The following is a 21,706-nucleotide window of genomic DNA, read 5'->3' as shown; positions in this document are numbered from 1 at the left end:
CTGACTTGTCATAAAACATAAAAACTTTTCTCCTCCCTGCACATCCTACCAGGCATATTTATAGAAAGCAATGCTGGTCGTGAGCAAACTTAAGCAGGTAACTAGGAGAAAAAAAATTCCTAATCATCAGAAAAGTGAACAACTACAATGGTATTACACTGCAGCAACAGAGGTAGGACACTTTACTTGATCAATTTTTTAGATAAATTATAAAACAATCAATTGCAAAAAGCAAAGGACTAGACTTGGAATCTGGATGACCCTATCTTGCTTAAACAATTTGACAGTTGAGCACGTCCACACAAAATAACAGCCATTTCAATTTGCCAGCATTTTAGCTTTGCTCAAAAACTGTTGTCTGATCTGCAATAATTGCCCACTCGCCCCAACCATGAGATCTCCTCAAGGGAGTGGGGATCTGCCATCATGGATAAAGAACATTACAGGCACAATTTCACTACTTTTACTTTTTAGCCTTGAAGTAGGTGTTTCTAATTCCACAAAAGCTGTATCGAATACAAGTCCTCCGTTGCATATGGAGCTGCACTGAAAATCTTTCTCCTGAAACAAGTCATCTTTTCTTCCCAGATATAAAGGGCCTACTCTCCATCCCCAATGTTTAGTCTAGAAAGAGAGACATGCACACAATGGAGGGAGTCCAGCATAAAGCCACACAGATGGTTAGAGGCTTGGAGAATCTGTCATGCAAGGGGCAGCTGAGATTGTTCAGCCTAGAGAAGGCTCGGGGATCTTAACGTGTACAAGTATCTGACCACAAGAAACAGGGGGAGGAGATGACAAGTACAGAAGAGAGTGCAGGAATCTTTTCAGTGATATCCAGTGCCAGGATGAGACTTAATGGGCACAAGCTGAAATACACGAAATTCAATTTAAATACAGGGTGTTTTTATTTACTTATTTTCCACCTCTAAGGATGCTCAGACACTGGAAGAGGTTGCCCAGAAAGGTTATGGAGGCTACATCCTTGAAGACTGTCAAAACTTGACTGGACACACTCCTAAATAACCTTCTCCAGTAGACTCTGCTTTGAGGAGAAGACAATACCTAGAGGTCCATTTCAATCTCAACTATTCCATGATTTTTTGATTTATTAATGCAGTTTCGGACCATGTCTTTTCATTCCTCTCACTATGAAAAAAATGCAACTAGATGCACTGCAGTTACAAAAAAACAATTTTGACACTCTCTAAATAGGAGATTCTTCACATCATTTAATGATGCTCTAATATAATCTTTAAGTGCTCTAATATAATCATGTAAGAGAAGTAGAATGAGCTTCATCTGGAAACAGCCTTGAAGACACTGCACATACTTCATGCACTGAAATATGACCTTCATCATTTCAAAGACTTAGTTTACTCTGCAGTAATTGTTTTTCCAGATATGGCAACCACACGTTCCAGAAAATCTGCCTTTGTATTAAAAAAAGAAATAATTAAAAAAGTCACAATACCCAAAGTCATCATTGATGCATACATTCTAACAATTCTTTTAGATGTTTATAGAATAAAAAAATTCATGCAACAACCTGTTGTTTTGCAAGCATTGGGAGAATAATGTCAGCGATTTGTCGGGACAGTCTCTTCCATTTGTCTTCATTTTCTTTATGACACTGTTGCAATACTAAGATGAACATTTCTAGCACCTGAGGAAAAGTCCAAAAGAATGTAAGTAAACACCCACACTAACAGGAAAAGTTTAACTAATCCTGTAATGGGAAAAATATTTACATTTTCATCCATCTACCAAAAAGCAAAAAGAAAATAAAATCCACATAAGAAATCATACAATGTTTTTAAAACATCACTTTCAGGCTAAAAGCTTCTTAATTATGACCCTTTTTTATTATTATTAAGAATTTTCCCATTACTTTTACAAACTAGGGGAAAAAAAGCTCTCTTGGTCCTTTTTAAATGGCATTTGTCAAAAGACTACTCAAACAAAGGATACTATATCTAAATGCCACACTGCATACTCAACAAAGGGGAAGAAGGAAGAGAGCAATTTCCCACATGTAGCTTTTTCTTTGCTCAAGCTTAAATACAGTTTAAATTTGGTCAGAAAATAGAACAGACATTTTTACGGAGCTCATTAACCTGAGATATATCACTTTCATAGAAAAGTTTATAAGACAGCATATAATGGAGCACACCAACAGCAAGGATCACTTCTAGTAGCTGGATGTATTACTGGTTTGAGGGCTATGGAGATCACACTTTCAAGGATAGACAGGCCAAAGACAGAGCAAGCAGAAATGTCAATATATAGACTGGAAAGTGGGACAAAAGAATCTGGTTCAGAAAACTAGTTAGATGGAACATTTGTAAGAGAAATTCAAGTAGTTCAGATTCAGATACGCAGCCAATTAAAAAAAAAAAAAGAACAAGAGATCACCAGATGACTTTCTTTCCAAAAGGCTTTCTCATGAGAGAGGAGGTAGCGATTCTGGACTGAATGACTGAAGCACCCTGGAGCCTCTCAAATCACAGGGACACCACTGCAGAACATCCCAGCCACAGACAGGGAACAACAGAACTGCCCAGGGGTTAGTCTATACGTACTGCACAAGCAGAACAGGACAGAGTAAGAACTCCAGTTGGGATGGTGTGGGAAGAGCAGTGCATGGGTGGTCTTCAATAGGTTAATTGTGTCAGAAGGGGATCTGCTAGCAATTGCAGTACCTTATGTAACAAAGTTATTCATTATTTCACATCATGTGTCTGCAGAGTGTCATTTAATATAGTTATCTTAGTCATTTTAGGATTATAAAACTACAAATTCAAAAGAAAATGTGGATACACAAAATTATCCCAATCTGAACATGCAGTTCTAGAAAATTATTTTGACAAGATGTACTGCTTTTTTTCCCCATCTATTCTCAGAAAATACATTGCTAACATTAGCATACACTAGAACTGCATTTTCACAGGATGAAAGGAAAAACACATTAAGTTTGTTAAACACCTGAATAAGCTGTATGATTCCATGTTAACTATGTCACTTCTCTTAAAATCATTTTTATGTCTTTCTTTTAAACAAAGTGTATTGCAGAAAGTAATTTTTATACTCCTACGGGGCAGAATCATGTTTTCCAGACCCATGAAGTCTGGGGCAAAGTAGTAAGTGCTAACAACCATCTAACTACCAGTTTCATTAGGTTATTCAAGTAATTAATATTTTTAAATGTTATTGAAGATATTGCTATTGTACAGCAATGCCCAAATCATCTCTATGCAACGTTTCCTACTTTTAATCCTGTCCTCTCCCACTTTCACTCCCATTCTTCTAAGTTCCTTGAATCCCAATTTAATAAAACTCTTCTGCTACCCTCCTGTTTATTCAATCTGCAACACAACCAAGATCATGATCTTAACTGAAGCTTTTCAGTGCTTTGTTATCTAGGTTTGACTACAAAATCCCACAGACATGATATTTGACCTGAAACACTGATCTGTAGTGCAGCAGCTTAGAATCATAGAATCATAGAATGGTTAGGGCTGGAAGGGACCTTCAAAGGTCATCTAGTCCAATCCCCTGCAAGGAACAGGGATATCTCCAACTAGATCAGGTTGCTCAGGGCCTCGTCCAACCTGGCCTTGAACGTCTCCAGGGATGGAGCATCCACCACCTCTCTGGGCAACCTGTTCCAGTGTTCTACCACTCTCATGGTAAAAAATTTTTTCCTAATATCCAACCTGAACCTACCTCCCTCTATTTTAAAACCATTACCCCTTGTCCTATCACAACTGGCCCTCCTGAACAGCCTCTCCCCATCTTTCTTGTAGGCCCCCTTGAGGTACTGGAAGACCGCTATAAGGTCACCCCGGAGCCTCCTCTTCTCCAGGCTGAACAGCCCCAACTCTTTCAGCCTGTCCTCATAGGAAAGGTGCTCCAGCCCTCTTATCATCTTCGTGGCCCTCCTCTGGACCCTCTCCAACTGGTCCATGTCCTTCTTATGTTGGGGACTCCAGAACTGGACACAATACTCCAAGTGAGGTCTCACGAGGGCAGAGTAGAGGGGGAGAATCACCTCCCTCGACCTGCTGGCCACGCTCCTCTTGATGCAGCCCAAGCTTTGTTAGCTTTCCCCTAACAAAGCTGATTTTCCCAGTCCAGAAAAAAAATCTTTGCATACTCTATAAGGACAGATCACACACAGAGTCCAGCTGTTCAAGTTTTGTATCAAAAATCATTAATGTTGCCTGAACATTTTTAGCAAAGATAGGTTTCCCTCTTGTAGACTGTAAACAGGAACACTTCGTCCTTCTCCCTTACCTGATGGTACTGAATAAGTCTCAGCAGCATTGACACTACCACCTCCTTTTGTGTTTCCAACTCTTTTCCAGCATCGGCTTTATTCGTTCCTCTCAACACAAAGAGATCATGAACAATAGGTTGCAGAGCTGGTATTGCTGAAATGAGATTTGTTTCTTTGTTTTAGCATGAGACAAGACACTCTTGAGCAGTGGCTTCTTGTTCTAACAGTTCAGCTACTAAAAGTAAACTGGGCTTTAGATTATTAAAGGCTTTACCCACTCTTAAAAGAGCCAAAAAAACCCCAAAAAACAAGCTTATGCATAATGGTGTTTATCTTTTTACTTCTAGTTTAAAAAAAAAGTATTACGGACATATTTGCTCATTGTCAGAGCTAAAATAGATATTTTTTAAAGTATTTCTCAGCAGAATCACTAGAAAGTATGAGAAATGCTTCTACTTAAAAGCTGAAAGTGGAGGGAAAGGAAAGGGGATTAAGAATTAAAATCAAAGTACTTTGAAGTACTGTTATATTATGAACTTATCACCTAATGAAGTTTCAAGTAAAAGCTTTGTTGCTTTTACTTGAAACAGCTTTGTTGCTGTTATGTACGATGCAAAACATGGGGTAGCAGTGTTAGCAGGGTACAATATACTTCCTGAAGGAATTAGGTGAGACCTATTTCATGTATTAAAAATTTAAAAGCTAGTGTCTTCTGGAACAAGTAGTATGATAGAGTTTTCTATACCTTAGTATTCAATACTGGTTTTATTGCTGAACTATTACTGAGTGTTGGTGCCTTTTTTTTTTTTTAAATTACCATGTGTAACAGCTTTCCTCCCACTGGCCATGATACCGTCACAGAGCTGAATGATCTTAGGAATTCCAATTATCTGTTTGGAATGATACCGCTCATAAGACAGCAACACCAGGAAAAAAAAGATATTAGGAATAATTGCTTCAGACTCCCTGAAAACAAAAAAAAAGTGTCAAGTTTGAATTGCACAACTCTTCAGTAAAAATGAAGTATTACTTTTTATAGTAAGGCTTTTTTTAAGAATGAGTTCTGCTTTCATACAGTGTTTCTATAATTTTTTGATCTGTTCTTTACAATTTTTTTTTCTATGGGATTTCTTTCAAGTTTTGACCACTACACAGTCACTAATATTATAACATACTATCCAATGCACATGACATACATTGGAGTATTTCTGTAGGAGACTACAGGGCAAAAAAACCATTTATCTCTTCATACAAATTCAAGTGTGAGGAAAAAAAACAGAAATTGCTGACAAAAATTTCACTGCGCTGCTTATGATCTATTAGGTACTACTCAAAATGTACCAAGTGATCAGGGTTTCACAGATTCACACTAAATCCATAATAGGAAGAAGTAGCTCTCCCTTCAGCAACTGAATCCTAGCAATGAAGTGCTGATTCCTGAAAGCATAGCTTTGGGAGGCATCCCAAAGGAATGGCTTTACAATACCAAATGGAAAAACAGCACAACACAGCTTAAGATTTTTTTTTTCCATGCTACTTCCTGACTTCTTTAGCCACATGGAACCTAAATCATCTGGAGCCATAGAATAAACATGCACATCGCCCAGAATGTAACTCTGCCTTTCTCATAAGGTAGAAATAACCAGCAAAGCTAATTAGTACATGCTTCAGAACAAAACAGTTGTAAATTCACACTGCTCAAAGTATCTGCTAATTTCGTACCTGAACTGTCCTACTTCAATGTATTCAAACTGCTTTAGCACAAATCCAATAAACACCTAAAGAGAGAATAAAGCGTTCAACAGATACGGAGATGTTAATTCCCATTTGAAATAATTTTGACAGTTATAAAACTGCGTGTTTTGGAAGGAGAGAAAGGTAAGACAGGCACTGGAAATCATTTACACTTATAATTTATTAGACTATGTTATGAAATGTTCCCTCTGCAGTTATAGAAGATCTTGAGAATCTTGATGTTAGAGCTGATTATGGTTTGCATGAACTTATGCCATGTTTTATCTACAATCTATATATTTGCAAGTACAACTTGCTCTCTCACTCATGTAACTCACTATTTGAGGCACTACAGTAAAGTAGTTAAGAACCAACCAAAAATATAGCTCTAAATCAAAATAAAATCCAAACTAGTCATGCATTGAAAAGATTTCTCTGTATGAACTTACAGGAAAGTTAAGTATGGCAACTCATACTAGTTTATAAATCCAATATTTAAACATCTGTTTTATGTTACAAATTTACTGCTTACACGGACAACCACACAGACTACTGTATTTGCCACTAGCTTCTCCCCACCACTAAAATCAAATAATGGTTGTCAACCATGATGCTCACTATCGGTCATACAGAGGTCCATACTCTCAATATAGAAAGAAGATATTTCTACCTGCAAATGAAGGTTTAACAGCACTGACTGTATCGTCCACATCATATTATTCCTAAAGCCAATCTGCTGAACAGTTCTTAAATAATTGTTGCACAGCTCAAAGACATTTATATGCAATAGAAAACCAGAAATCTGAAGCGCTCTGTGGCTGGTAGGGAAACTGAGTCTCACCTTCCTCTAAGTCTCTGTTTTCACCTACAGTAAAATGAACGGATTGTTGCAAGTATTTTTGCTGTAAACTTTAAGCCTGCTAGCGAGATCTCTGTATTACAAATTTGCAAAAACGGTCAGGTACCAACCTGATCTGAATCCAGAAGACAGTAGTTTACTCGTAGCTGAACAAGTTGAGCAAGCAAGTCTAGAACTTGTCTCTGCAGCTGTACCGATGTTGTTGTAGTATATTGTTTCAATGCTTTTATGACAAGGGGTTCAAATAAACGAATGTGATTGTGAATAGCATTCTGTAATAGAGAGATTTTAAAGTAATCTAATATCTGAGCAGGTCTCCAAAACCAAATTACGTTTTAAAAGGAGGAAAAACGTTTTAAATCTAAGGTAACAGCTGTTTCATGAGTACAGATACAAGTACCTTATCAGCACGATGTTTTGCTGCACTGGTAATGCTAGTTTTCAGCTGTGTAGAAACTTTTTGCAGCACATCAAACCATCTGTCATTAAAAAAACACACAAAAAAAAACACGTTAAAAAATGGAGGGACAAAACACACTCTCCTTAGATGCATATTGTCTTACCAATGCCAACTTTTCTTTATCTACTTGACTGCTTCAAGAATCTTAGTAAAACAAAAGAGCAGAGACGACCTACAGTACACTTTGATCAGATCACATAGATTGTGGACAAACATCTAGTAGCGCAAGAATTTCTAGTGTCTCTGCTTAGTCATCCTTCTGCCTTTCCTTTACTGACTGTTTGCTATAATTAGCAAATTAATGAAATAGTTTTGAATACAAGCATGTAAAACTATTATGCTTTAAAAACCCTCAAGTGATATCCATTTTAATGATTTAGCTTTGATCTGGAAAACACATTAGTGATAACCGATACAGTGTTGCATTCAGGTTCTCATTACCAAGACAAATTACTCTGCTGAAGTCTATAAGAAATAAATAATACATAATACTGGAATTTCAAGTTACTCAGCTCCCCTATGATACCTACATCTATGAAAAACACTAAAAAGAGATTCTAGTTCAAGTTAACATTACATCACAAGGGAAGAAAGTTACCCTGAAGCATCATGTTCCTGCTCAGCCTGAACCATGTTCCTTAGACTAGCATCAGCAAGGGCCTGTGTAAAATGTGTGTATGGTGCCATGAAACAATAATGATAGAGACCAGGTCTCAAATTGGAAGAACCTAAGCGTAGAGCTTTGCCTTGAGCTTTGTTGGGGTTTGAAGACAAGCCATCGTACTGAGAAGCCAGATTTGTCCCAAACAATGTTTTCAGTAACTAGAGAAGAAAATCGAAAGGAGAAAAAAAAAAGTTAACACTTCAGGAAAAAGTCTCATCCTTCTAAAGGATTTAAGAGGAAAGATCAAAGTGCAAACTGTGGATCATGTAGTCAAATACAAGAAAACAGAAAAAAGAAACAATCCATAACTCACGCAAAAAGATTATGATTGTTTTTGCAACTGAAGCTATTTCCATGTGACAACTCAAAATAGTCTACTGAAGCTTGCCTCCTACCAAACTTAAGCTTTTATGACTTGAACCCAAACCTTTAACTGGGAGCCCGCAAGAAATCCATCACTAAGGCAGTTCTTTGCTTTCCAGGTTTTTGATGTAGTTAACTGGCTACAGAACACACTTGGGAGAAGGTAGGAAACAAACTTGTTTTCTGAGCATTAGCTAAAATAGTTCTTTGAATTGAAACCAGTTAAGAAGAAACTTTATTATTCAGATGGTATCAAGTTTCAGAACGAGTCATGAAAATTAAAGAAAACATGCTCTGTCTGCTCCACCTGGGCTACAGTTTCCTCACACTGGTTCCTTAAAAAGAATGGCAGTTTTAGTATCCAATTGTTAGCCACACCCAGTAAGACACCAAAAATTACTGCCTTACCTGCTGTACACAAACTGTTGCCATTGTTGGTTCTCTGTTGAAACATGATTTTAGGTATCCCAAAATCTCTTCTACACACTAGAAAAGCAGAAAAACAAGTGCACCTAATTGCATTTTTCTTCATTATATAAAGCATTACTATGAAAACAGAAAAAAAAACCTGGTGCTATTGCCCAAAGTAAAACTTCACTAATTTAAGTGAAATCATGGAAGTACACAAAGAAATAAAAATTCAAGATCTGCCTCCTAGTCTTAAAATATGACAACACCTAACACTACAATTAAGGAGAAAAAAAAATTCAAGACACAGGAGAGGAGGGAGAGCAGTATGCCTTCTGACATTTTGGACATTTAACAAATATATTTAAACATATTGATATAGTAGCAACATAAGAATGACTGAAGGCAAACGATTTAGCTAGAAAGAAAAATCTCCATATGAAATTTAAACAGTAAAAAAATACTCCAGTTTCCAACAGCAGCAACCTAACCCAGAAAATCTGCTTTAGCACTTTACCCAACACTGCGGCAGCACAATGCTTCTAAGACTATAGTCTCTCTCAACACAGAGATGGGACAACTTAATCACAAAATAAAAACCACACAAATCTTATACCTTTCCAATGTCTTGAAGAGTAGCAAGTTCCAACATTTGAGACAGAACATCTAAGGCAGATCGTAAGAAACATCCAAACTTTTCATTGCTGTTCTGGAGATCCAAAGTAACCTGGTCCCAAAAAGTCAAAAACACTTTTTCTTAACAATTACTTGACAAGGAGATAAAAATTACAGAAAGAAGTGGGTATTGACATAAAATAATCTTTTGCCGAAAATTTCAGCATAGTTCAGTCAACACCACTGACAGCTTAGACTTCCTTATGAATTGCTGGAAAGGTAGGACTGCATTTTGACTAAGAAAAAGAAATAGATCTTCTAGCTTGAGGAACTTACAGCATCTGTGAAGGTGTAGGATATTGACAAGTAATGGAGAAAGGATAATGTATTTTTCAGAAACACAATAGGTATAATAAGAATACACCTCCTGAAACATACAAATCAGATCACCAAGCCCCTAGGGAATGCATCTTCTGTTACCTGAGGACTAATGAGGAAAAAGCTTACTCATCCTGGAACAACCGCGGAAAGAACAGACATTGGGATCCATCTGACATTGACAAGTTGGCAAAGGGTCATTTGGTACTGGCATTAGTGACAGCAGAGAAACAAGCAATAGGGTGACAATGCCTATCAGGGGTTCTTTGGTTGTTTTTATTGGTGGTGGTTATGGATTTTTTTTTTTTTGGTGGATGAACTGTTTATACAGGCAAACAAGTCTCAATACAAGTAGACTTGTATCTAGAAAGTAGTTTTCTTTTTTAAAAGAAAAACAAAGTGATTGCCCAACCACATTCTAATTCAATCAAATGATATCATGCAGTACCTTATAATTAGCATGGGTTGCTTTCAAGACATCATATAACTTAAGATATGATGGAAGATGATAAAAACTTCCTACTGAAGACGATTTACTTGTTGGAACAGGCCCAGTAGCATCAGTTTGCCTAGGAGCTTAAAAAGATATCATAGATTAGCACAACATACTCTAAGGTGCTCATAACACGTACACTCAACATAATTTACCATACTTGAATTATTAGCATGAATTTTTCAATCCATATGCATATTTTAAACTGAAAAAACACGTGCTGTACAACTAGAAATCTAGCATTCCAAGAAACCAGTCCTCTGAGATTAAGCGAAATAATGAGCCCAGAGGCTTATTATTGAAGTGCAAGTACAATTTACAAAATAGAATTAACACTCATTTCCTTCATTCACTACTAAGAAAATAAAGCTTTCAAGGTTCAGAATCTTGTTTCCAAGAGCAAAATAAGCTACCCTGCCAAAAGCTGCAAAGCAACTTTCAAATTTCTTTTAAGTAAAATACATGCAAAAATTACTTCCTGATTTTAGTCAACAGCTGAGTAGACTCAGAAAAACAGTGAAGACGGATTCAGAAGTACCTTGCTTCTGAAAAGTACAGTTAATTTTAATGAAAAACAAAAGAGTAAAGAAGCCCCTGCCCACAGCTGCCTCTCCTGCCATGCAGAATTGAAAAGAACTTCTGACAGTAGTTGTGCCAGCCTTTTGAACTAACACTTCAGAAATAAATTACTTGGTTTTATTTTGTCTCTCTATGCCATAACCATACTTAGGTGGGGACAGTAGGTGGGAGGGTCAATAAGACTAAGCGTGCTTACCTGGACTCGTTTCACCACCCTTTTTAGGGCTCATGGGCACAGACGTCTGTTCGACAGGCTCCCTCTCCTTCCCCTTCCTCCGAATTGGACTAAGAGAAGGAGGGTTTGTGAGAGAAGGTAACGCTGCCTAGAATGAAAAGAAGCTTTATTAATTTTGTGTGCACAAGTAGCTTTTCTTCTACACAAATACAAGCATATTGGTCTTTTGTTTAAACTCCTCTTTATTTAACTGTCAGTAAAAATAAAATGTCTCAACCCTCAGGTCCAGTACATGAATTTCCCGAGTGGAGGAAGTTTAATATACTCCCTACTTTCCTTCTCAACTTCAGCATAAGCCAATGAGATGGAATCAGAGCTCAATGACTACAGTTTCTTTTGATTTCAGACAAAAGAATGTCCAAAAAAAATATTTTCACGTTTTTAAAATATGAAGAAATCATTAATCCTAATAACATTGCTTTACAGTCACTAAACCAGTCTCAAACTGCAGATGCCTAAAAAAAAAAAAAAAAAAAAACAAAACCAAAAACCCAAACCCAAAAGGCACCTCATATAAGCTGTTTCAGAATTCAAAATATTTTGCAGGATATTCAAAAGATAAGTTATTTTAAGCTCCAAAAAAAGCTCAGTGCATTACAGCCAGCCAATCAACCAAAAAGTCAATGGGTATTTGCCAGAGTATGTGATCCAATACTCCATTTACTATATACACTCCTCTCTTGAATTAATAATGTTTTGAGTGAAGCCACCAGGAATAAAAGGTGATCTTTGAAATTAAAGGTAATATGACAAACACTGCAGAACTACATAAAAACATGTTACACAGAAGAATAGTATGCATGTTCTTTTCACGTTACTTGCTTTCCTACACATAACTGGAGTCATAGTATCAAGATAGTAGATAGTTACCTGTATCAACTCTAAAATGCAGAGCCTTGAAGAGGTCTGTATCACAACAGTATCTAAGTTACACCTTTTTTTTTTTTTTATTTTTAATACATACCTTTACTGCTGGGCCAGGAGCGACATCATCCATTACATGGGCACAAATATTAATGACCTTCAGCAGATGAGAAAAGAGCTGTTCCACTAAAGTAACAAGAGTTCGATCTGCCAGAGCTGGCCAGGGTTCCTCTTGCTTTGCAGCACCTTGGTTTGAATCTTCTTCAGCACTCCAAGGATTCTTCAAGCACTTGGGAGCACTTGCTGCAATAGGAATCACATTTAAAGAAAAAGAAGATAAAAACTTGGAATTAAGCATCAGAAAATTTTAGAAGCATGTATAGTTATCATGTCTATATGGACAGGAATTCAAATAGAAAAAGAGAGCCTATATTTTCAAAACTAGCAGTAGGTGCATAGTTTTAAACAAGAACAAAAAAACACATTAATTCCTTGTACACAACCTGTACTAAGCGTACTGCACATTCCCTTTGGCAACAAGAGGAAATTTGCGACTTGGAGGCAGTATCGATTCAAACCTCATAGGAGCAAGAAGTTCCTCCTCTATTTCTTCTGCTCTATCTTGCAAGTATTTTGTTGTGTGCAATCAGAATAGGATGAGATAAGGGCCTCTTGATGCCATTGGTAAAAATAACATGATAATCCTACTTTTTTAGCTCTGCTCTACCTGCAAGCAAGTTTCCAGTCAAAATCAAGGCATCCTGATGTGCAGAGAGGTCCAGTGGGAACCACGTTGATTGAAGGAGAGACAGGACCATGCCAGCCATTCCAATGGTGCAGTCCTTCTGAGCTTCATCTGAAGGACTTGGCTGGGAAACACTGGAAGTTTAATTTTGGAATGTCATTACTTTTTTACCACTCTTCTGGTAAGTTTAAAGTCTTAAGAAAACTAACAATGAAGTAGACTGCTAATGTAAAAAAATCAGTACTACAGAAAGAGACATTTAACGCCTAAGTAGGACTTTAAAAAAAACCCACATTTGCAGTAGAGACCTGACAATACTTTATGTTCTTGAAGAGCTATTACTTTTTTTTTTTTTAAAAAAAAAAAGCAAATATCAACACTGCTAGTGACATCTACTGATAAACTGAAGAATTCTCTATTTAGCAACCTGGTGTAGTGGAGGGTGTCCCTGCCGATGGCAGGGGGCTTGGAACTAGATTATCTTTAAGGTCCCTTCCAACCCCAACCATTCTATGATTCCAATTGCTAACCAGTATGGTCCTGAACTGTCTCCAGCTAAAAGTTTTGCTCATGTGCAAGGTAGGGATGGGAGACATAAGCTGCAGTATTGCAGTGTAACAAGATACTGTTTTAAAGTGACAAGATTTTAATCACAAAAAAAATTACACTAAGTACAGTTATTATTTTGAGAAAGTTACACAGGTAATTAGTGCCCTTCATTTTTTTAAAAAAAAGTATTTTCATATGCAAGTGTTGTTTACATACAGTTAGAAAGCCACGATTTAATCCATGTTGAGTTGTACAGAGTTGGAAAGCAGCAATTCCAATAGCTTTTTAATCATAAGAATGAAAATATTTAAGACAAAATAATTTTGGCAAAATTCTCATGTTATTATCCAGATTATTGTATTTTAACTACTCAATAAGTGCATGTACCCTTCCACAAAAATAAAATCACAAGCCAGATTAGCATAGACATGGGTCGTAAACTTGTAAAGAAAGAATCAGAGGAAATCACTGATGAATATTAGATACATCTTAAAAAGAGTATTTTTTAAGCTGGGTAGAGCAGAAGACGTATTGTTGCAATTCTGCATTGATTTTATTTTCCAGCACTGCTCACGTCCCAACCTACTTCATTTGTTAAAACTGGACCTATCACTCAAAAGACATCTTTTGGAATGCATATGCAGAGCATGCCACACTTTTGGCTGGCCAGGGAAGAAACAGCATGTCAACAAGAGAAGCAGTGCAGGGAGGGTTGGGTTGTTGTTGGGGTTTTGGTTTTTGCTTTGTTTTTAAAATAACATAAAATTTTGCAACAGAGTTTCAAGATTATATCAGAGTAAAATAAGAGTAGAGACACGACAACCAGCAATGAAGAAAATCAACACAAATTATGTTAAATCATCTACAAACCAAACAGCTCTACACATTCACAACTTCAGTAACTAGTTTTACAGCTCAAATGGCGCAGCACATTGATAATTAGAAGCAAGATCAAAACTTTAGAACTGCCAACTGTACTATATTTTGGGGCTATCACATATTACCTACATAACACTTAAGTATTACAGATCTCATTTGTTCAGCACAGCAAATAACAACAATTTAAATGCATCTGACGCTTTCATAGTAATAAAAGTAGTTACGAACCACCTTCCTCCACCCACTGTTTTTCAACATAAACATGAGATCAAGGTGAAAACGATGATGTTCTGATTTTAAAGAGATACTACAAGACAATATCCTGACAATAAACATTCAAAAGGATGGAAAATTTTCTCCTAGGATAGACACTGAACATATGTATCTTTCTATCACAGCAGTTGCAGCCAATCCCTGTGATATATGCTGTGGTTCCAGGGATGACAAAAGTGCTGACGGTTAATAAGACAACCTGATGTTACACTATTCTGTATAAAGTTCTTAAATAACTGCTAAAATAAGCTTAACAGCATATATCTAAAGCAGGGCTTCTGATACTTAAATAAGTGTACTTTGGTTTTGCAAATATTACTTTTAGAGCCTGAATAAGAAAGGAGGGAACATACCCACAATGCCATCCCACACTCCAGGTGCAGACTGGAAATGTCGTGGAGAGAAGACACAAAGCTTCACAGCAGCCAAACTGAAAAGAATTGAATCAGTTTCATCACTGGTAGAATTGGCAACAACAACAAGGTATCTTAAGAGTGAGAATCAAATACACTGCTCCTGCCACAATACCAAAGCTGCATATACAAATATAGCCAGGAAATAATTAAAAATAAAGCAAGCAAGCAAAAAAGAGAAAAGAAAAAGCCAGCCACTATAACAACTAAAAAAACTCACTGTAAGTGCTCTTGTAGTGGATATTGTCAATGCATGGGAAATTGCCGCAATAACCCTTGAGAGATTGTTTTCCATAGTAACATCTGTTGGACTTTGCAGCATATTGTAACCTCTGTATGTTCTGAAATAAAAATATTTATATCACTAAAAAACGTACTTAAACACTTCAAAAGTTACTATGGTTTAAATTATTATTACTTATTATTTTATAGACTGCTTATAAAATACAAAATTGGAGAAGACTAAATACCACTTTATTATATTTTAATATTTTTGGTCTAGTGTACTAGCAACAATTTAGTTTATAAATTGAATCCCTTTGTTAGCAAACAGAGGCAGTAGACCAACTCAACACTTAACTAGGCGCTCTAGAAATGACCACCAATTTAACATTAGTCTTCGCTTTTGCTAAAATCCACCTAACACTTTTGCATGTTCACAAACTTTGGATTATTGCTGTAAAAAGATATTACTGTAGGAAAATAACTGATTTGTATCTGAAATAACAGTGTCCACAAAGTTCTATTGCTTCCATATTACAGTATACAAATCTTTAGTGACATGATCAAGACTATATGGAAAAGGCGCATAATTAAAAACTTGTATGACAAATTGATAGAAGCAAAGACCCCCATAAATATATTCGGCTCATACTGTCTGCAAGACACGATATCTAAACAGAAGTGTTTTGGAAAGTACAGCTGGCAGCAAAAACACAGTAACAAGATCATATTATCAAAATTAGAATTTATTTTTAAATTATGCAGACAGAACAGACTTCTGCAGCCACAGTCATTAAACAGGATGTGAAGAGTTATAAATTCTGATCAACGTATTTGAAGAACAATAATGTACACATACGATTAGCTTGCAAAGCTGCACTTACTCGTGCAATTTAATGAACAAATAGGGCGACCTTGGGGTGAAGAGAAGATAAACTTTATCACAGAACAATGACTCCCTATGATCGACACGTGAGCACATCACTAGTAACTTACACAGAAGTTTATTCTTTAAACACCAGTGTGTTTCTGTGGAGCCTAAAACTACCTCAGATGCTCCTACAGATTGGAAAAAGAATTCATAAGCACATGTATCTGCACGATTTTACTATGATTCTAGGCATTATGAATTGAAATTTGGGTCCACATTCCTTTTAAAGCAAGACAAGATACGTAACCTACCTGGTGATAGTGCTCACTGCGAAGTGAGAGGGAGGCTGTGTTTCATGCATTAGTAGTTTCAGGTAGACACTGCTTTGGTCTCTTGCTACTGCCACAACTGGATCAGCCTGTCCTTGATCACAGTTATAAAATAGCTTCGGAACAAGCCTTAATGATAATTGTCAAAAAGGAAAAGTATTATTCAGAAATTATTTTATATACAATTTAACGTACATTTAATATACGATTCAGAAAGCTGCATACACTAATTACACAAATCAAATTGCAAATAAAAACTGTTACTAAAACTCATATTATTAAGTTGAATTTATCTTTGATACAACTGCTCATTATAATCAAGGAGCTTGAATCAGGACAAAGGAACTACTCTACACACATGGTAGTTAAAAAAAAAAATCTTTTATAGAGATATTTACCCGTATACACTACAATGACTCATTAGCTTGAGAATATTTCTCTCTTAGTGCTCCCCTGTCTCCCCAGATATTTTCCACATGGGTATCTGTGTTAACTGAAAACTAATTTCTACCTGAAAACGACTATTTTTTACCTTCCAATTTCTATGCAGCAAAACTTAAAAACACAGTAAGATCCAGACACCTTGAACAAGATTTTCAACTTAAGACAACAGTGAAAAATTACAGTGCTCATTTTTTAAGTTCACTGGTAATACTTCCAATGAATGCCCATACTGGATGCTTCAAGAGGCTTCTGCAAGCTTATAGCAGATTTCCTGGGCAGTTAAGTCTTCTCCATCTTTAATACATGCGCTGTCACCAAGTCAACATGAAGATACAGAAAAACTCCAATTTGTCACCACTCAGTTAACCAAATAACTCAATTTCAAAACCAAATCCCTGAATAAAAGCAACGAATACTAACTATGATGCAACAGTTAATGATTTCTCTGCTGAGCTGTTTCTGCAAAATAAATGCTTTTATGTGACGGAATTTTTGAGGTTTCGTTGTCCTTTGTTATTAGGAATGGACAGTAATTAATAATTCAGGAAACTAGAAAAGAGACTCTTCTGACAATAAACAATTCCAGGAATTCAGTATTAGTCGTGCCCAACTTTAAACAAAACTCAAGTCCTTGAATTCTAATAAACTACCAACTAATCCTTACTGTTTGGTGCGTTTATCTGGACAGCAATTGTAACTGTAGTAGCTTACAGCAAATAGTTGCTTTTTAAACATGATTAGCTACTTGACTATCATCAGTGAGCATGAAAGTTTTAAGGTTCGCCACTTAAAACCATGTGAAAACTGCAATGTTTGGGAATTAGGACAACTCGGTAGAACTGTAACATTTTAAGTCCATCAACTACTGTCAAGATACTGAACAAATCACTTCAGCGTGCAGAAAACTAACTTGAGGAAGCTGAAACTGAAAGCAACCCTCAGAATGTAACAGTTAAATGTAATTGTAATCCTAACAAAAAGCAAAGCACAATCGCCTGATTCAGAACCTTGTATGCTCCAGGTACCATAAAGCTGCATTTGTCTCTCATCCCTTGTTTAAACAACAAAAAAAAACCACTAAGGGATTATTTTAGTTACAGGTACACAGTAACATGCAAATATCTTTCTAAACTCCTTTTAAAAAGAAAATAAAAACTCGTATGTACCTCATTAAGGAAGCTGCAGCTATGTGTCTCACTCTTGGATCTTCATCTCCAAGTAGACATATTACAACATTATTAAGCACTCTCTCCTGGAGTTTTAGTAGCTAGAAAATAAGTTAGCGCAGTGAAGCTCATTGAACATTTTCATCATCTGTCCAGATTGTTAAAGGATAGATAACTAGTAAGATTTCATCTGTCATACAAGTCTGTAAGACAATCTTTACCTCGACATTGCCAAGTACACTATTTAAATACATAAATGCCAAAATTTTTTTGAAGAAACCAAAACCACAGCAAAACCACCACACGCACACACACCAGAGAACACTAAGATATTTCAATCTCAGTAGTAAATTAACCTTCCAATTGTAACAAGTCTCAGAACATGAGCCTGCTTATATAAAACATACTTAAAACAATGTTGATGGAACTTAACCATGAAGTGCTGAAATTGCACTGGTATCTTACTCGAGAAACAAAAGATACTGACTGAGTCATCTACTTACACCAGTATAATGATGAACACCTCTGTGCAAGCTCTCAGTTCTTCCTTCCAAGAAGCTGACTAGCCTATGGTAAAATAGAATTCAGAGTACATTAACATTAAAGGTTATTTCTCCCTTTAGTGTTCCGAGGGTTCTTTTTGTTTATTTTTTAAAAACACCACTGCAAGGAAATGCAGGGAGGAAACACTCTTTTGGCTACTTTTAGAAAAATTAAGCTATTTTTCTAAACTACTATCTGGCTAGTGTAACAGAAGAATTACTTATCTTTAGTTAGAAAAATATTATTTACACATTGTGATTGTAATTATATTTTTTTTTCCCCCATGCACATAAAAATCAGACTGCTTTGAAAAGATTATAACACATTCCATATATCACCATTCAGAAAGAGTCCAATTTTGTATGACTAAGGATAACTGGAAGAATTTTCATATTTTCACTTTTTGTCTTTCAGCTTGGACAAACCCTTAGCGAATGAGGGAATGCAAGAAAAGGCAAGTAAAGTCATATTCTTTTCAATATAACAGAAACTGAGCAACAGAAGAGAGCTGACAATAATGAAGAACAAGACACAGACTTTTTCTTTAAAAACACACAAAAGTGGACCTGAAATCCAAGTTAGTTTCCAGATTACATGGTCTCTCTTTGATCACAGATTTACAGAACACTTGATAAAAGAGTGTTCATTGAACTATAAACTCCTACACAGTGTTACTAGGATTAAGCTTGTTAGTAAACAGAATGGTAACTTGACAAAGGAATTTATACATTCCTTATATGAACAATTAGTCTGAATTAGTTTATGAAACTGATAAATATTTCAGAACAAACTGCTCCATTATGGTTCCAGTTGCCTATACACAGCACCTTTGAGCTGCAGCTATAATATCCATGGAAAATATAAATACTTACCGGAAATCCACCTCTGCAAGTGTTTCCAGAAGTTCTGTCCTTACTAGCCAATATGAGCTATTCTTCAGTGTAAGGAGGTCAACAATTAATTGTAAACCTAGTTCACTGTAACTGCTACTACATAAGCTCATGATGCAATTCTGAGAAGAAAAAACAACTTTCAGTTATATTATAGAAGAGGTTCTCTGAATCAAAATATGTAAGCAATCATAAAAATGTTTTATCTAGAATACTATAAAAAGGTATTGCTCAAGAGCTACGAGAAAGTACCAGAGCTAGGTACTCTGCAAGACTAAGACGATAGCTCCATGTCAACTGCTAAAACCTGCTGCTGAATTTAAACTCCAGAGAGAAGAACAAGCCTCAGAGAACCATCCTCCAAAGAGTAAGGTCTAAAACTCACAGAGCTTAAACGTCACAAGCACTACATTCTTATGTGTTCAAGAAAGTCTCTCCTAGTTTCCACAGGGTACTTTTCGACACCTGTTTCTTATTTCCAGAAGTTTGTGAAAAAGTCATACCTCTTCATTTTAATGACTGTTCAACTGCCTGCAGAATGTGTGATCTTTGGAAGAAGTTATAGAACTCAAGCATTGAAACAGGCTGCCCAGGAAAGTGGTTGAGTCACCATCCGCGGAAGTATTTAAAAGACTTGTAGGTGTGGCACTTAGGGGCATGGTTTAGTGGTGAACTTGGAAATGTTAAGTTTACAGTTGGACTCATCTTAAAGGTCTTTTCAAACCCAAATGATTCTATGACTCTAACTCAACACTTCTATGTGTTATTTAACTACATGAAAATATATTTCCTTGTACAGGGATTAACCACCCAAAATGTTTTCAAACATTTCTGCCGAAAGGTATGAAGTCAGGCTACATTATATACTGAGAGGAGAAAAAAAAAAAGTGTCAAAATTGACTAGTATAAGTTGCCTGAACTGAACAATTCTAGTGAAGTCTTCTAAAAAGCCATAATCATAAGTATCATCACACATGAAACCACCATGTACTAACAATAAGATGGTGGAACAGAAGGTTAAAAAGATTGCATCATTTAACTACCTGGATTTCCCTCCCTCAGATTCAGCATCAGACACTCCTCCCTCTTAGCACATAAAATCACACCTTCCATATATTAACTGTCTGCACTGTACTAAAACCTATGCTTTGCCTCACTGACCCAGTCAGCCACCTTGTGCCTCTCCCCAGTGAATTCATTTCCCTTCGTCTCCAATTCATCCTCTTGTTCTACCTTTATTGAAAATTCCTCAGGGAAAAGCTCACTCCTTCACCTCCATGTGGAAGGTATTCTGTTTTTTCACAGAACACTTTCCACAGATTTTATTGCAGAAATAAGATACATATGCTCCAAGTTCCACTCAAAAGTTCAGCTATCGTCTTTATTTCAAGAATTGCCTGATAGATCTCCCACCCAATTTGAAACACTTTCCCAAGACTTTCTTCACTTTTAAAAACTGTTATTTCATAAAATAATCACTATTTTACTTGTCATTTCTCACATTTAGTTTTTGCTCTCCAAATGCAGGCTACCCTATTTAGGCTAGATATCCTCTCTATCTAATGCACTCATGCTATTGTTGGTTAATGTAACATTACAGCTCATACCTGTACATTTATGACTAGAAATAGCATTATTAGATTATACCGCTATATGATCTAACCAACATAATTGTTTTCCAGCTCTTTGTCCCTCCATTTCTGTGCCTGATTCCATGTTTTCTACAACAAAGTTATCAGGGATGAAGTAATTTTCTCCTCTGTACTTATACCCCTGAGCATAGCAGGATCCTAGTCAACAAATAACACCCCTGTGATCTGTGGTGGTGCAAACAAATTATTACTTCTGCTTACCCTCACAGCTGTGCAAGCCAGTTTGCACGTAACAGAGGACTCATCTTTCAGCGTTTTCTGTAACAGAGGTATGCAGTCTGCCAAGGAAAAGAGGTTTCCTAACAAAAAAAAAGTATTAGAGCAATGAAACAAAAGAAAATTTTGGTTACATTAGAAAAAAACCCCAAAACCTTCTTAAATAAACTGTTACCTGTTGAGCTTCTGACATTTATTAGCCATTTTTCCACATCAAAGCGCGATTTAATTAGAATGGAGTTGACAATTGTTCCGCACAGAATGGCAGTAGCTCCTCTAATCTGGGGATCTCCATGGTCAATGTAGTTCAGAATATCTGATACATACTGCTCCTCTAAGAAAATAAGTTACAACTACTTTATTTTAAAAATACTAATCTTAGACTTAACTGATCCCTAAAAATGTACCAATTATTGTGCAATCAATGTCAGCATATTAACAATACATCCACCTTAGTTCTACCTTTCAGAGGTCCCTTGCATATAGTACACAGATCATTCACACCATTCAGACCAATGATCACATATAAAAACACTAGTGATTTATTTCAAATGTACTCAGAATGCTCTGGGGAAATCTAAGA

At 36.3% G+C, this 21,706-nt stretch overlaps 1 protein-coding gene across 4 annotated transcripts in view; it reads right to left on the bottom strand.

Annotated features, from left to right (window-relative positions):
- The window catches only part of HTT (huntingtin), an 88,094-nt gene that overhangs the window by 37,956 nt on the left and 28,432 nt on the right, over positions 1 to 21,706 (bottom strand). For all 4 annotated transcript variants that reach the window (XM_086611997.1, XM_086611998.1, XM_086611999.1 and 1 more), the window contains 21 exons: positions 21,299 to 21,457; positions 21,109 to 21,206; positions 19,238 to 19,377; positions 18,326 to 18,389; positions 17,823 to 17,923; positions 16,195 to 16,341; positions 15,011 to 15,131; positions 14,731 to 14,807; positions 12,659 to 12,810; positions 12,032 to 12,234; positions 11,029 to 11,155; positions 10,209 to 10,336; positions 9,384 to 9,494; positions 8,768 to 8,845; positions 7,931 to 8,154; positions 7,273 to 7,351; positions 6,983 to 7,144; positions 6,002 to 6,057; positions 5,097 to 5,245; positions 4,297 to 4,433; positions 1,550 to 1,666 (listed from right to left, as the gene is read on the bottom strand). In XM_086611997.1, coding sequence (XP_086468123.1) covers positions 1,550 to 1,666; positions 4,297 to 4,433; positions 5,097 to 5,245; positions 6,002 to 6,057; positions 6,983 to 7,144; positions 7,273 to 7,351; positions 7,931 to 8,154; positions 8,768 to 8,845; positions 9,384 to 9,494; positions 10,209 to 10,336; positions 11,029 to 11,155; positions 12,032 to 12,234; positions 12,659 to 12,810; positions 14,731 to 14,807; positions 15,011 to 15,131; positions 16,195 to 16,341; positions 17,823 to 17,923; positions 18,326 to 18,389; positions 19,238 to 19,377; positions 21,109 to 21,206; positions 21,299 to 21,457 — 2,630 coding nt within the window. The remainder of the gene's footprint in view (positions 1 to 1,549; positions 1,667 to 4,296; positions 4,434 to 5,096; positions 5,246 to 6,001; positions 6,058 to 6,982; positions 7,145 to 7,272; positions 7,352 to 7,930; positions 8,155 to 8,767; positions 8,846 to 9,383; positions 9,495 to 10,208; positions 10,337 to 11,028; positions 11,156 to 12,031; positions 12,235 to 12,658; positions 12,811 to 14,730; positions 14,808 to 15,010; positions 15,132 to 16,194; positions 16,342 to 17,822; positions 17,924 to 18,325; positions 18,390 to 19,237; positions 19,378 to 21,108; positions 21,207 to 21,298; positions 21,458 to 21,706) is intronic.

Source organism: Tauraco erythrolophus, chromosome 5, assembly GCF_009769465.1.
Source record: "Tauraco erythrolophus isolate bTauEry1 chromosome 5, bTauEry1.pri, whole genome shotgun sequence".
In the NCBI taxonomy this organism is placed as follows: domain Eukaryota; kingdom Metazoa; phylum Chordata; class Aves; order Musophagiformes; family Musophagidae; genus Tauraco; species Tauraco erythrolophus.
Note: the sequence above shows the minus strand (reverse complement) of the source record. Positions and strands in the feature narration are given on the sequence as shown.